Genomic DNA, 16,169 nt, shown 5'->3' on the forward strand with positions numbered 1-16,169 from the left:
TCACATACACACACTCGGCCGCTCTCAGTAATTTTTCATAAGTGCAAAGCTTTGCTGAACCAAAGGTCACTATCCAAGCCACTAACAACTTCTCGCCGGCGCGCGGTTCCAAATCAGGAAGCAAAGGGAACTATTTGTCAGCGGCCCTGACAGCTAAGTTCATTAAGGATTTAAATCTGAAGAAATAAAAGTCGCCAAAATATTTACCTGCTGGCTGCGCTCCCGCGCCCGCCACTGGGGGCCGAGGGTGGAGGGCTGGGGGCGCCGCGCGGCCCCCCTCGGCGGGTGATATTCTTGGGATCCCTGCACTTTCCAAGTCGGAGAGAGCCCTTTGCGTGGCAGATTAATGACGACTCCGTGTTTCTTAAGGGACGTGCTGAATTAATTATTTCGCCAATCACGTGGTCGGGACTTGTAGAAATCTATTCTTATCATCTTCCTCGCACTTTGAAAATTCTCCGGGTTATGAAAGGCCCTCCCCCGGCTGCCGGCGAGCCCCGGCCGCCCAGCCAGGCGCGGGGGGCAGGGAGGGCTCCCCAACATGGCGGGCGGGCGGGAAGCGCCGTCTGCCGAGGGTCCCGATTTACTGTACTGTACTCAACCGGGCTCGGCTATGGACTCGCTTCCTCCTCGTCCCTGCCCGTGATTCAATACACACAACGGTATTGATGTATTGGTGGGCACAGGAGGAGCCATTAACCAGAAGACGGGCAGAGGACAATCATAAAATGTGTCTGAATATTTAAACTTCTGTCTGCACACTTATAAATACACATGTCCACGCGTCTGAGGCGAGCCCTTCCATATATTAAGGACACATGTCTGATTTTATGCATTCTGCTCATTTCCTGTCGCGAGCAAGCCCCCCCCCCCCCAGCTATTTTGGGACTCCTGTCTTGGCCCACTCTTCAAGGCGAGGCAAAGACGAGAGAAAGCCCTCGAGAAAAAAATAGCGCACGCCACTTTTTATAGTGGGGAGTGTTTATTGTCGTCTGGTGAGCAGAGGGGGCTCCAGGGGAAGGAGGGGCAGGTGCTGGAGGCCCCAGTGGGGCTGAACAGCACAGGAAAAGTAGGAGTCCAAGATAGGAGGCCAGAGGGGTCTGGTCCGAGTAGTCACTGGCCAGTTCCAGCTTGGCCCAGAACCCTGCACTCTTCCAGAGTTGGAGGGCGGGGGCCATGCAGGGAAGTCTCTCACCCACCACAAAACAAAGAGAGACTGAAGGGGTCTGGGGCTAACTGGGGCCACACAGAGAGCCAACCTGGAGCCTCCTTTTAGCCTAGGAAGTTACTTATTTTCCTCCAAAAAATAATGCCCTGCAGCCTGAATCCAAGCTTAGGCTTCCCAACGCTCACAGAATATGGTGGCCAAATTGGGAGTGTGTATGGGGGGGGGTGTCAATGACAGATTTGCTAACCCTTACACAGTTTAACCTTACACAGTTTAACCTTCACATGTCAGGCACGATGCAGAAAATAATAAAATAAATTGTTTATATTGAATGTTAGCTTTTAGAAGACTTAATGAAGAATGCTTCTGTGGAGGCACCAAACAGGATGGAAGTTTCGCTACACCTTTTATTATTTCAAATATAGATCAACGAATTACATCAAAACTACAGGCAACAATTAGTATAAATAATACTTTAATCAGTGGCAGCAGAACATTGGTCAATTCTATTAAAAAAGCATCTTGTGTGAACAGACACCATGGGGCTGACTGACAATGTCATCTCCCAACAAAAGGCTGCAATGGACAAAGTGAGATGGGAGTCTGAGGAGCAATGTCCTCAGTAAACACTTCACTCCTCCCCAGTCACGACCCCAACACAGCTTAAAAAAAAACAACCACCACCAAAACAAACACTTCTGGCTCATATTTGGGGGAACAAACTGGAAACAAATAAAAGCAAATGGGCAGGGCGCCTTTCCACATCTAGGTTTCTCCAGAGTACGTTCCCAGATGGAAACTCACTTCCTTCCCTGCCCTAGGTGGTGTTGGTTGGGCGGAGGCACTGCTTCTTCCCTGCCCCACTCCTGTGGGCCCAAATGGACGCTGAGGTCCAATTGGGACCACAGGGTTGAGGGCTGCCCCCTGGGCCATCCAGGCTCCATTAACATTTCAAAAGACAATCCCCGGAAACTGAGGAGAACTGAGACTTACAAACAAAGAAGTTGTTTCTCTGATTAAGTTACTTTTCAAAGTAGTGGGGCTATATTTGAGAAGGAGCTTGGGTTTTTCTTCATCAAAACACGCCTCTTGGCTTTCCTCTGGGGCATGGGTGAAGGCAGCTATGCAGTTTTGGCATTTGGTCTGAAGCTGGGGTGAATAACCTGAACTTCTGGGAAGGGGGAAATCTATATAATAATCTTTATAATATATATGTAGTTGGGTGTTGTGAAAATATATACCTTTTCCCCCTCCCACGGAGAAGGTTCAATATATTCACAGATTTGGGCTTTAGGAAAGAATCTTAGCAACTTTCCAACTTGCCTAACCATAGCGGCTCTTTTCAAATGCTACATCCAAAGACTGCTCTCCATGTTAGAGGGGAAAAAAAGAAGAGAAGGGTAGTTAGAGTCCAAAAGGTTAAGGGTTTAGAGGTCAGTCCTCCCGGCTGAAATACAGCTAATCGAATAGAAAATTTGTCCTCTGGATGAACCTGATTCTGTAATTTAGCCGAACTTCAGTAAAATACCTTTTCAGCTTCTCAACGTGAGGGCGTCAGAAAAAAGACGTCTTGACTATGTATGAACTCTTTGCTTTTTGTCATAGAAACAATGATGCGAATAATGCAGGAATATCCATCTTTAATATCCCGACGTGGCGATATTCAAGTATTGCCATGTGCAAGTCTGAGAGCCAGGCTCACCCCAAGGAGGAACAAAGAGCTGTCCCCAGGGTCTAATACAAAAGACCAAGGCTTGGAAGATACTTTAGAGAAGTGGAATTTCAGCCTAGGGACTCCAGTGAATACCTGCTCTAAGCTCTCGGGAGACCCCAAAGAACATCCACATGCGTGCGGAAAACAATCTTTTTTCTCTCTCCACTTTAAATATATTTTAAAAAATTATCTCTGAACCTTCTAAAGTGTTCTGAAGCATTGAAAAAATAGCTCCAGTTCTGAATCTTTCAAGCTCATCCCTTCCCCCCCCACCACCCCCTTTTGTCACTTTTCCGTAGCTACAACCAGGGGTTTCTTTTTGGAGCCTGAGGCTTTGGGCTTTAAACTTCCAAAGTCTTGTTTCATTTGAGTATATGAACTCTGGCCATTACCTCTGACTCTTTCCCCCTTATCGTTAAGGGTCAGCATTTTAGAAAAATGAGCTTTGAACCCTTCTCAGGCAAGGCATAAGAAAAATGACTGAAGAACATCACTTCTGTTGTTTGAGAGTGACTGTTCTTAAACCACTACTCTTTAAGGCAAGGCAGAGGGCCTGAAACTTTCAAACTTTTACAATTTCTGTTTCTAATTAATGTGTTGAGAAAAACTTCCTTACATTTGTTTAAAAAATGAAAACTTCAGGTGAAAAAAAAACCCTAAGACCAACTTTCGTGGACTTCTAGATTCAATTAGTTTTTTCTCTCTTTTTTAAAGCAAGATTTCCCCTACTTTCCCACTTTCTCCCCACTACAGACCCCCTCTCCCACAGAGGCCATACACCAATTCCTATAAAAAAAACTGCTATATGGGTTATTTGGAATCCAGCATTTGGAATCCAGTTGGAACAGAAAATTCAGTCATTATCTAATGACCCAGAACATAGAGGTTTTGTTTTCTTTCCCCAGAAGGAAAAATGTTGGACCATTTGTTTCTTTCTTTTCCCTTTTCTTTAATCACCCAGAACTAGTTGTAAGCACAGTGCTGAAAAAAGCACATGTGGAAATATATTTTCAAGAACTCAACTTTGAGTGGACCCTTTGCTTCCCTCTAAAAGGGTTAAGGGCCCCCTACACACATTTCCGGGGAGTGGGGAGGGGGTGGAGTTCAAAATGCCAGTTAGAGCCAGAAGTTAGTCCACACATCTCTGGTTCTTCTCCCTGAAACTCAGCCCCTTTCACTGTCTTAAGATTTTTGGCATTAAGATGTCAGTTATTTCTGTACCCCATCCCCCAACAAATAAATATTTAAGCAAATATAATCTAAACATAAAATAACCCGTTTCCACTTTTCTTCTTAGACTCATTTCTTTGGGCATGGGGCCACTGGGAGCAAAATACTTTTTTCCACACTGGAAATTATACAGATAACCCAGAAAGTTCAGAAATCCTGGCCCAGCTCTCCTGTTTCCACTGAAAGCACCTAGCACAGGGGTGGCCAACCTTCCGCCTCAACTCCCCCACATTATTAAACCACAAAGATCCCTGGAGGGGTGGGGTGGGGGAGGATGTTCAAATTCACACTGGGATAAAGTATCCAACCTTCGTTTGCAAATTCAAAATCCAACAGCAGAGATTTTCATAAGTTTAATAACTCGCCAAGGTTTATGTTCTCAGTAGCTCCTGCCATATGATAATGTACTTAGAGAGAGAATCCCGCCCCCCTCCCACCCCCATCCCGCTCCAGGGAGGGGGCTGCCCTCGGGCAGGATGCTAACCTAGTCCGAGGGCGGCCTATGTGTCCTAGGTCCACCCCACAGTACCTTAGAGCCCAGGGAGGTGACAGCAAGCCCGGCCTGCCCCCGCAGCTTCGGCTCAGCCGGGAGCGCAGGGAGGAATGGGCCCAGGGTCCCCACTTCTATAAGGTCGTCAGGTCCGTGTGGTGGTCTTTGGCCAGCGGCTGCAAATGCTGGCCCGGAGCAGCTGAGGAAGAGCAGGAGGAGGAAGAAGAGGAGGACGAGGACGAGGACCTGCCTTTGGTGTTGGGCAGCTTGTGGTCTTTTTTCCACTTCATCCTCCGGTTCTGGAACCAGATCTTGATCTGGCGCTCCGACAGACACAGGGTGTGAGCAATTTCAATCCGACGGCGCCGCGTCAGATACCTGTTAAAATGAAATTCCTTTTCCAGTTCTAGGACTTGCTGCCGGGTGTAGGCCGTCCGGGACCGCTTGGGCTCCCCGCCAGTGTAGTTGGGGTTCACTGCGAGACAAAACAGACAGCACGGTCAGGTCAGCGCCCAGCCACTCGTTAGGCCCCTCGCCACTGCCGCTCACTTCCTGGCGTGCCCCGAGGCCCCGCGGCCCTCCCCGCACACTCCCCAGCCCGCTCCCTTCCTCCCTCCCTCCCGTCCTCCCTGCCTTCACTCCCACCCACCCTCGCACCCACCAACTCCCCCAGGCTCCCGGGCGGGGATCCCCAAATGTGGTCCCATCTCCCCGGCCCCGCCGCAAGCTCCAGAATTCCCAAGCATTTGGAAACCCCCCTCTCCTCTACCAGGTTCCCTCGGCTCTGAAAATGGAGTCCTCCCCCACCCCACCCCCATCTCCACCCCCTTTTTCGCCCACAGCCAAGCAGCCAGCCACATGGTCCCGGCCTGCTCCCTCAGCTATAAAAATTTATGGAGAGAGTAATTGCGGCGCCCATTGAAGCCCCACACGCCCCCACCCACTCGCACCCCCTCCCAGGGGCCCAGGCCTCCAGGCTGGGGTGGGGGCTGAGAGGTCGCTGGGCCGTGCCTTACCCGAATTCACGTGCACCTTCTTCATCCACGGGTAGACCACGGCGGGCTGCTTGAGTGCCGTCCCGGGGGGCGGCTGCTTGGGGCCGCCCGGCTGGCTGCAGGCCCGGGCGCTGGGCAGGGGCGCGGGCGGGGGCGCCGGGGGCGCGGGGCACGGCTCTCCTGGGGCTCCGTAGTGACCGCCGGGGCCACTGGCTTCTTGCCCGTGACCCCGTGTGGGCAGCGCGGAGCCGGGCCCAGGGCCGCCGCCTCCGAAGGTCTGCTCACCGAAGTCGGGCCGTGGGTAGAGCCCCGGGGGCTGGAAGTCTGCACCCTGCACGCCACCGCTGTAGTAGTCGGCGCCCTGCTCGCCTAGGTAGCCGCCCTGCAAATATTCCTCGCACGGAGGGAACTTGGGGTCCACATACTTGGAGTTCACCATATACGAACTCATGGCCATTAATTTCAGAAGGTAGAAAATACTAATTTTTCTCGTGTTGTCTTTTTTTCTCCTTCCATAGGGCCCTCCTACTTGCTGTCAACTGAATAAAGTTGGCGGCCATGTGACCAGGCCAGCCAATAGCGAGGGAGCGAGTTTATCACCGGGTTGGTGAGCATCTCATAATTTTCACAAATTTAACTAAATAACATACGTGTAATCAACTGACTCGCCATGGCACATTTGAGGGCCCCCACCAGATGTTACTGTAGTTCTCTAATCCCCAGCACCCTCATTCCTGGCAGGTAATCCCGGCTTTTGTCTGCCACTGATTTTGTTAACCTCGAGTGCCCTCTCTGCTCACTCCCGCCTGAAAACAGCCCCCCAAAATGGGCACAGTTCAAGGGGGGAATGAGACCCCAAATCTGTCAGGCGGCAGAATACCAAAAGGCGGAAGGGTGAGGCAACCTCTGAGTTAGGCGGAGTACCCCAGGCGGGCAGGGCTCCCGCCCGCGGGAACGGGGACTCTGCCATACAAAGGCCGAGTCCTGGCTTTGTCTTCGTCAGGGTCACCCAAAAGTTACAACAATCTGGCTGGCCTGAATCAAATCAGGCAATGAGTAACTGCCAAGCTTTCTGTGAGTGCCCAGGCTGGAGTGTTTCTAGCCAAAGCCAGCCTTACAGGTATGGCAAGACTGCCTCCCCGCACCACCACCGCCCCCCCCCCCAGCTCATGCAGCTGAGGGATGACCCTGGAAGGTGGTGATGGCACCCCCACGTCACCCAGATGGGCTCCAAAGGACCCTGCACTCCTTCTTCCCAACTGGCCTTCTTCCCACATGGCACTCAATGACCAGTGAGCCCCCTCACTGGGCACCCTCTGACCTCACCTCATACTCCTTTAGGGCAGAGTTGTGGCTGGGGCTACCTGGCCTTCCACCTTGCTCCCCAGTCCCCCAAAACCTAGCCCTTTGGCCCTGCATTCATGCAACCAATTAAGGGTTTACACAGGAGCCTCTGAGGGGCTTCTCCAGGCAAAGACTCCACGATGTCACCAGGCTCAGTCCATCTTCCCGGAGTCTAAGGTAATGAAACAGAAAGAAAACTGACCCGCGCCCGGCTGCCTCTGGCCTCTGCTTCCGACTGTGGCTATTTCGGAGAAACGTGAAGTTTTTGCATCGACCATATATTCCCCTAGAATCGAATCTGTGAATATGTGGATACCACACAAATTCGGTTCTACAGGGTATATATAGACAACGTTACTAGCTCGGGGTTCCACCCAGAGTGGGTACCCAGGACCGCTGCCAGCCCCGGCCTCTTCCTCCGAGCCATCACCGGCCCGACGCAGCCACTCGCACTTTCAGAGAGGGTTCAGGTAGCTTGAAGAGCCTGGTGAAAATTTGCAGCAACGAGTTCCCCATCCTTGTACCAGGGCTGGAGTGACCGAGCAGCCAAAGAGACGGGACAGTCTACTTAAGAAAGAAAGAAAAGAAAAGAAAAAAATAATCCATCCCGGAAACGGCGGCTTTATTACCCCCCTTGCCAGATGAAAATAACACCCCCCCATCAAGTGGTATTTTCCTAAAAGGAGCAAATGCCCTCAGTGGCAGAAGAAAAGATGCAAGAGGGGAATATTCTCCACCCATTCTTTTTCCCAGTGCGGAGGCGAGCCAGGTTGGCTGACAAAGCTAGTTCTCCCGGAAGTCTCACATTTACCTTCCTGGGCCCTGTGCCGAGCTAGCCTCTCCGTCCTGCTGCAGCAGACCCCGCGGAAGGCACTGCTTGCAGGCACCAAGCTGCCCTGGGCGAGGGTCGGCGTGCTAATGGTGAAGGGCAGGGCGAGGGGTCATTCGAAATCATTTACAAACATATCACAAAGTTTCATTATTTTTGCTTTGCCGACAGCAGCACACAAGAGTACAAAAGTTCATGAATTGCACCCGCCCCAGCGCCTCAGCGCCGTCTAGGGCTCACCCCTCGGTTTGGGGCACGTGAAGAACACAGACACACTCAGGGCCCGGATGGATTTCAGGGGCAGAAGGATGCCCGGGCTCAAGAGGGACTTTTAGATCTCTGACCATGGGCCAGAGGTGTTAAAATTTTTTTTGATTGTTTTGATTTTCTCCCTTATGATTCAAAAATTAGTTTCAGCCTTATCCTGGATGGGGGGGTAGAGCAGGGAAACTCCCCTCTGCCCCCCAGCCTGGCAAAATTGGCTCCCTGCTTCTATTCTGCACTTTGGACACTCCTCACCCTACCCCCATCCTTTGGTTCCAGTGCTTTGGCTATTTTGTAGGGATTTCCTGAATGCCAAATCTAAGCAGAGTCCGAGGCTGCCCCACACCAAATTCCCTCCTTGGTGGGGGGTTCCCCCCAACTTACCCTATTGCCAAGTGCTCCCACACACCCACCTGCCTGGGGACACTGGGCCTAGGCTTTATCCAGACAAATTGGGGGAGCCTGCTGGGCTGGGTGGGGACCCGGGTGAGGGTACACATTTTCATATTTGTTAGACGCTGTGACCTGCATTTCACCTTATTGCTCCACTTGTTCAGACAGGTCAAAGCCAACGAGTTATTGATGAACAAAAGCGTTAAATATTCACCTCCCGCTCAACTGCCCATACAAATGCTTTTGATCTCTCGGGCTTTTTTGTGCTGTGTTCAGCTACAGGGTGCCGAATGTGGGTTTGCAAGCAAGGACCATTGGCAGAGATAAGCACCCGGAACAGGGGCAGCCGCAGGAAAGGGAGCAAAACCAGGGTGTCCTGGGGACACCAGATTTTGCAGCCTGGAGCCCAGAGCTGGTTACATTTGGGCCAGCCTGATTAATAGAGGGGAACTATGAACTGGACGGAATCTCCACTTCTTGGGCGGGAGGACACAGCCCCCAGGCAGCCAACTAGGCTGCCCACCCTGTAGGGCAAAGAAACCTGGCCCAGAGCCAAGCCCTAGCTTCTTCCACCCTGGAGAAAGCGTGTCTAACCAGAGAGGAAGGGTGCCTGGCTTCTATCACCCCCTTACATTCCATCTCCTATTAAAATAAAATAATCTCCATTTTGCCGTGAGGGAGGGGGTCACTGTTTCTTCCTTAGTTCTCCTGCCACTACCATCACCTTAATGAGATAGTCTGCCTGGAAATTTCACAGGCCTCCTCAGAACTGTACCTGTCTTCCACCGCACATGCAACTCAGAAAGATCCAAACTTCTGAGCCCAGGACCCCCAAGAATCTCTGCTCCCCCCCACAACAGCCCTACCACCACGACCATCAGCAGCACCACGATGTTTGCCTGCAACACTAGCGGCTCTGGCGCGAAAATTCTCAAACTGCAGTTCCAGAGAAGCAGAGGTGAACCAGAAGGATCGTATCCCTCCCTCCTTGCTCAGCCCGTGTCCCCAGCCCAGAGCCCAAACCTCTGGGGCTGGGACCGGGGGAGGGGCAAGGAGGGATTTCCACGTAAAGCTCAGAATTCGCAGCCCTTCCCGGAAGCGGACCAACTCCACACACTCGCAGCCATAGAGGGTTACGTTTTTCTTTCTTCTTTTTATTAAAAACAAAACAAAACAAGAGAAGAGAGGGTTGGGCCAGGCTGGACCGGGTTAAGCTAGGCTGGGCTGCGGAGGAGAACCGCGTTTGCTTTGGTGTTTAGCAGGTTGGTTCCAGCAGAAAGCGATGCTCGCCGAAACTTGTTAATAGGGCGGGCTGCTAATTAGCTGCAAGCTGTTAACAGAAGCGTGGGCGGCAGCGGAGCTGCACCTGTGCGAGCTGGGGAGGCCTGGAGAGGCCCAAGGAGACAAGGGTGAGAGCCTGCGGTGTGTTCTCTTGGTTGCGTGACTGTGAACTAGGCCCCAGAAAATCTATCCAGGAGCACTTAGAGCCTCCACTCCCAGAGAGCTTCCCTCGTACCGCCAGGCCGGGGCAGCCAGGGCCGGTCTTCCACCCGCCCACTCTTCTGGCGCGGCCCTTCCGCCTACACCTCCCCAGTTATCAATACCGCCTCTTCGCAATTCGGAGGAAACGGGAAGGTACTTACAGCGGCAGTCTCTCATGGTCCCGAACCTGTTGCAATGGAAACGGGGGTCACTTAAATTCCACAGCATAATAAAGCAGAGATAGAGGATACACACAAAAATGACAAGGCCCAGACACCCCACCAATACCCAGACCTCCCCGCTTCGGGTGCCGCCCCCAGGAACTGCGCCAAGTTCTCCGCGGAGCGGGAGACCGCAGTCCTCAAGGGCAGACCCGGGGAGTAGGAGAGTGTGGCCCCCATCACCTCCTCCATTCCATGCACCCTTGGGCAAAACCTTACTGGTTGCTTGGCCCGACTCAGGCTGCCAGTAACAGGGTTTCCCCAGTGGGAAAACGGGAAGCGAGGAGAAAATGGGCCTTTGTGTGTTTCCTTCTGCACAATCGGCCGGGTGGGCGCAAGTCCACTGGGGAGGGGGCAGCCGCTGCATCTGTCCCCTGCCCCAGCTCCCCGGCTGCCTCGCGCTGCCCCAGCAATTCAACCCCCTTTACCAGTGTCAGATTGGTTTCAAATTCCCCAGCCCCAATTAGCGCCCCCAAAACCTGTCTTCTCCTTTCCAAAGAAGGGCCAGGCATGACTGGGACTTGCCTTCCCACTTCTGCTCCAATTCAAAACAAAGAGCAATTTCCAAGGGAAATGAGGACCCAAATGATAACCAAAGGAGGAGGAAAATCGATGGGTTTGAAGGTAAATGGCAATGCTTTAGATTGTCATGCGGCTCTATGGATGTGACAGCATTTTGTCAGCATTGCTTCTGGAGAGCCCACAAAGCAATCTTACAAAGCAGTGATCCTCATAGGGGCTGGGGTCCAGCTTTACGTTTTCATCTATTCTAGGATGGGAGTCTTCCCTGAGAAATCTCAGAGGCAAAGCCATCTCCATCCTCATCCTTTCTCTCCCTCCCCCTCTCTCCCCCACTCTCTCACTCTCTCCACCTAGACTACCACTGTTTAATTCCACGTCTGAGACACATGCTCCATTACAAGGAGGACAGAAACAGTAAGTCCCTTTTGTGAGGTAGGAGCCCTCAGTTCCTAACTTCTATGTCCAGAAGGGAGGGGAGGAAACCGGGATTCCCCTTCTATTTGTTCATTTAGGTTTAGGCTAAAATGAAAATTAACTTCGCTGGGACTTCTGCTCTCCCCAGGCAGGAAAGACAAGGCAGAGAAATCCCCCACCCCTGGAGTTGTCCTGGAAAAAGTAATAAGTGACTTACTGGTTTTCAATCCTAGTGGGCAGGGGAACTGGGAGTAGAACTGTCTCCTTCTGAGCCTGGCGCTAGCTGGAGCCTCTCACTTCCCTATCGCTGCTCCAAGAACCAAGCATCTGCACTTGTATGCTCTTAACCTAATTTATGGTGGGAATTATATTTTGGCTTGTCAACTCTCAAGCCATAAAACAAAGTTTATTGGAATCACGTGCTCGTAAATAGCCACTCAGGTCTCATCTCTGCACAACCATAAATAACCTTCGGCTTTAAACTTTTATTCACTAAATAAAGGTTCACTGCAACTGTTCTCTCACATTTAAATAGTTCCAAATATTCAGGATGCAAGGGGGGTCATATTCATATCAATACCCTGGGCTTTTCAAATAGCATCTTTTCAGAGAAGTCTGTTTAAGTTGGGAGATAGTGCTATTTCGAAAGACTGGTTGGTGGGCTTGTCTTATGATTCTTTGGCTGCATTCACTGTGAGTACCATCAACTCCTTTATTTCAATCATTTTCTAGCTCTAGATGTGGTAAATAAATAAAGAGGAAAGTCAAAGGCTACTTCATACTTGCTTATACCAGGAATTATTTGAGATTTTGTTCAAACTTCAACAGAAAAAAAGGTGGTTAGGGAGAGGCTGGGTGGGCTTGGGGTGGGGGTGGCAGTTGGGAGTTAACACTTGGCTCTGTATTGCTGTGGATGGGCTCAGTGAGAAAGGTGAAGGTAGCCACATGCCTAGATGTTTCTATAATTTGCTTAGCTCTGAAAGGGGAGCCTTTGCAAGTGACCAAACTGCTTAAAACAGCAAGACTTGGGGTTTGGTAAAGTGAGAAACTGGAGGATAGCCCCATCGGGATCTTTGGCAACTGAAGCTCTAAAGAAGGTTATAAAACAATAAAACAGCCCTGGTGTGAAGGGGACGGGGTGTGAGGAAGCAAATGAGGTTCTCAAGGAGCCCAAGCCCAGGAAGTCAGATGTCCCTACTCCCACAGGGCTAGGGGCTCATGGTCCCTGCGCCCAAACCTGAGTGAAATGCTACACGCCCACACCGCCACTCCCACTAGGGGGTGAGCCTAAGAGAGAAGGAAGGAGTGCGCTCGCCTGCGGAGAAAGCCGAGAAAAGGAGCCTGGGCCCGAGTGATGCTATGCTGGGCGAGGTGGGGGTGGGAAAGATGCCCCCAGCTCCCACCAAGGGGGGTAAATAGAAAGAGAATTGACCCCCAGCACCCTTCCACAGCCCACCAGAGTTTCTACCAATCAATGTGAAAACGTGTAATTTTGACTATTCTGATGAAAAGAATGGGGGTTATGTGTAGGTTTGTAGAGCACACGCACATACATGATTTCTAAATCAAATTCAGTTGCCGAAGTTCTCATCAGCAAGTCTTACCAAGCCCACGAAAGAGATCCCTCTGTACAAAGATCTCTTTGCGTTCTAACTTCCACCCATTCTCTGTATATTTCTAAACCCTGTGTATTTCTAAACTTTCATTAGCTGAAAGCGGGGAGCTGTTAGCTCACTCTACGGCATTTATTTCTTCCCCTCCCCCACCAGCCACTCAGGAGGACCTTTTCTTTTACAGTTGGTAGCATCCGTTTTCAAAATATGAGTAAAGATCAATCCTTTAAAAAAACGATTTCTGATTCTGTTAGGACCAGGTGAGCAGCTACAAAATTAGTCCCAGTTAATCCACCGTAAAAAAAAATAATTAGAATTTGAGAGATTGAGACAAGCTTTCTTTATTTTTCCTTAAGTTAATAAAACAGAATTAATCAAAGCATGTGTGACTTTCTAGGCACTTGTGTGAGCTTTCCATGGGGGGTGGGGAAAAAGGAGGAGACTGGGCTGAGGAGGTGGTTGTTTGAAACAATGCCCGGTGCCTGATCTGGGCTCAGTAGATACTTTTTAAATGAATGGCGCGATGAAGGATGGTGACTGGGCTTGCTTGCAGTCTTCACTGTGGCTCACACAACAAGATGAATAAAATGACACAGCCTACTCTGTATATTGAGATAATAACAGGAAAGTAACTAGCCACGCAGAGGAAAAAGGAGGAAAGGAAGACACTGAGGCAGACATCTTCAATTACTTTCTAATCTTAGGGCAGCCAGGCGGCATGATTAAGGAGAGAGTGTCCACCTTCCTACAGGCTTCCCTTGCCCCCGAGCCCCCAGTGTCCTGGGCTTCTGTGAATGAATGAGGGAGTGGGGATAAGAAAAGAACAAACTTGGTCTAATAAGAAGGCTGAGCATCAGGGGGATCAGCATACTAACTTGGGCCAATTTGTTGGAGTTTTCTCAGGGAGTTTCCATGGTGGTGGTGGTAGTAACAGAAGAAGAGGTGTGGAAGGAGAGGTTGAAGCCTTCTTTAAAACCTATAATCAATTCGTTTTGGGGAGAAGCGGGACTCTGGGCACTATACCTCTCCATTTGGCTGGAAAGGGTCAGTCCTGAGAATTCCTGCCCAGAGAGCTCCCATGAGGTAGGGTCCCATGTAGGGCTCCACCAACCTAGAAGCCAGAGCAGCTCCCAGAAAGGAGGAGATAGTAAAGGGGCATCAGCAGGTATCAGCTACACTCCAAATGTGATGAGGTCTGCTCTCTATCCACCCTAAGGGCCCTTGCTATGTGGCCCCAGGGAAGAATAGTCTGATATTGACTTTTAAGAGGCCTCTTGCCCAGAGGTGGTATTGAGCTCTCCTCTTAAACTAAGTGTCTGCATAACCAGGATAGGTAGGGATAGGACTTTGAATGAACTCCCTAAGTGGGGGGCAGATGGAAGAAGACTACCTAGGCCTGGCACTTGGGAACACAGGATGGGGGTAGAGCCAGAGAGGGGCTGAGCAGGGAGTCCCAAGAAGGAGAGAAATATGATCTCACATTCCTGTCACTATACTCTATCACTGAAAAAGGAACACTTCTCCCACCACCCTCAACCCTACCTCCTACAATGGAGTCTGCTCATTGGAGCTCTGGCTTGGTGTCCTCTGGAAAGAAAAGGTGACCCTAGAGTGAAATTCTAAAGTGAGAGATGGGATCCAAATGAATAGACCCTGAGACAGGGCCTTTGATGATGGACCTGAGGGCTAGAAAAGTCTCCAGTGGTCCCAAGAAGCATAGAGTCTGGGATGGCCATCTTAGTACTTTGAGAAACAAGAGTGGAGGCCTAGATGGCACAGGAGTTGGGGATGGCTGGGGATAGCAGCACTGCCCTATGCCATAGGCCAAACTTTGTCTGGCATGGTTGGTAGATAAAGAGACTAAATGTGTTTTAAGAGAAAAACTGACGCAGGTGAACTCCTGGTTAAGCCAAGAGAAGTAGCTTGGCAAAGGGCTGCGGAGGCCTTGTTAGGAAAGTCTATAAGCACAAGTCACGGAAGCCAGGATGAGGGGTTGGAACCTGGTTGCAAGGGGTCTGTGCATATATGTGGGTTGTAGCATGAAATAGTATTTACATAGCTCTTTAAAAGATAGAAAGAGTCTCAAAAATTTGGAAAGGCTGATGGAGATTTGGAGGGATAAGGCCTCTCCAAGATATCCCTTGACATCACTGTGGCCCAAGTTGGAAGCTATGGCTCAGCCATGGCCCTGGAGCCTAGATCTTGGAACACAAGCAGATTAAGAGGGAATGGGACATTTCTGGCATCCTCTGCTGTTGCCTTTTGCTTTTTAACCCTGCTCCAGATTTCAAGAGGCTAAAAAGGGGATGTGGGCGTGACTGATAGGTGGTGGTGGAGGTGACTCTCTCAGGAAAGGCCTGCCCTCGGGAAAGGCAGGAAGCCTTCTGTAGGAGTCATGGATGTGCCTGTGTGGGGGCAAGACCACCTCAATCTGCCCACCTGCCCACTGAGGGGCTAGGGACACCTTCCTTCTGGATGTGGTCCTGAAGTCTACCCACAGGCAGATAACTGACACCAGAGACCCGAAGGGGCAGGGCCTACGAGGACCACTACAGCAAGAGGAAGCGTCCCAGAACTGTGTTCTTCTGGGTCTGTCACTTTCTGTGTGACCAAGCCTTGGTCTGTCTTCTCCTCTGTAGATTTCATGAATTGGGTGAGTGAACCAGGTCTCTTTCACCTCTAAAAGTCTAGGCATGATGTTGAGCAAAAAAGAGATAATGAGGATAAGCAACATGTATTGAATGCTTGTTATGTGCCAAAACACTGTTTCAAGTATACTTAACCAGTGAGTTAATGTATGTAAGGTAGTTAGAATACTGCACGGCACACGTATTGCTATGTAAAAAAAAATCTTCGTAACAACTCTTGAAGGTACTCTTATTCCTACTTTTCAAACGAGGAAATTTGCCCTACTTGCCTAAGGTTACATAGCAGGTAAGTGGTAAAGATTTGAACCAAGGCAGTCTGAACTGAGAACATGCTCACCTCTTAAAAATCTCCGAGTTAGCAAGAAATCAATGTTCCCTTCCCTAAATGCGAGCAATTAATCAGCCTATGGGGTAGTGACATTTGAAAACTCAATTAGGGAGGGAAGTATAGGGGGGTGCTTAGTGGTAAAGGGAACTTGGCCCCTGGACACCAAAGAACCATAGAAGAAGCAGGAGAGACACTTGACCAGTAGTTTGCAAATACAGGCATGCTTCTTAATTGCCTTTTGGGAGAGTGTTTACAAAATGCAGGTCCTAGATATTCTGATTTAATAAGTCTAGCCTGAGACCCAGGAACCTGAATTATAAACAATTTGAACTCAGGTCTTTATTAAGAATCATTGCCCTTAAGTACGGAAAAGAGGGAAGAAAAAGACTGCATTGCCAACAGACAATGGTGGATCAGTGGGGTTGGATGAGGGTTGATTGTCGAAGTCGCGTGTCACAGCAGTGCAAGAAACGACCCGTGGAGCCCACCAAGGTCCTGAAATGGGTGCAAGAGT

At 50.3% G+C, this 16,169-nt stretch overlaps 1 protein-coding gene across 1 annotated transcript; it reads right to left on the reverse strand.

The window, feature by feature from the left end:
• Positions 1-1,557: 1,557 nt before the first annotated feature.
• HOXD4 (homeobox D4) lies at positions 1,558-7,353 on the reverse strand. Its single transcript, XM_040643567.1, has 2 exons — positions 5,619-7,353; positions 1,558-5,077 (listed from the first exon to the last, which is right to left on the reverse strand). Exons 1-2 carry the CDS (start codon positions 6,052-6,054, stop codon positions 4,737-4,739), a joined length of 777 nt encoding a protein of 258 aa, XP_040499501.1. The 5' UTR covers positions 6,055-7,353; the 3' UTR covers positions 1,558-4,736.
• Between the last annotated feature and the right edge of the window lie 8,816 nt (positions 7,354-16,169).

This window comes from Ursus maritimus, unplaced genomic scaffold (assembly GCF_017311325.1).
Source record: "Ursus maritimus isolate PB19 unplaced genomic scaffold, ASM1731132v1 scaffold_1, whole genome shotgun sequence".
NCBI lineage: Eukaryota > Metazoa > Chordata > Mammalia > Carnivora > Ursidae > Ursus > Ursus maritimus.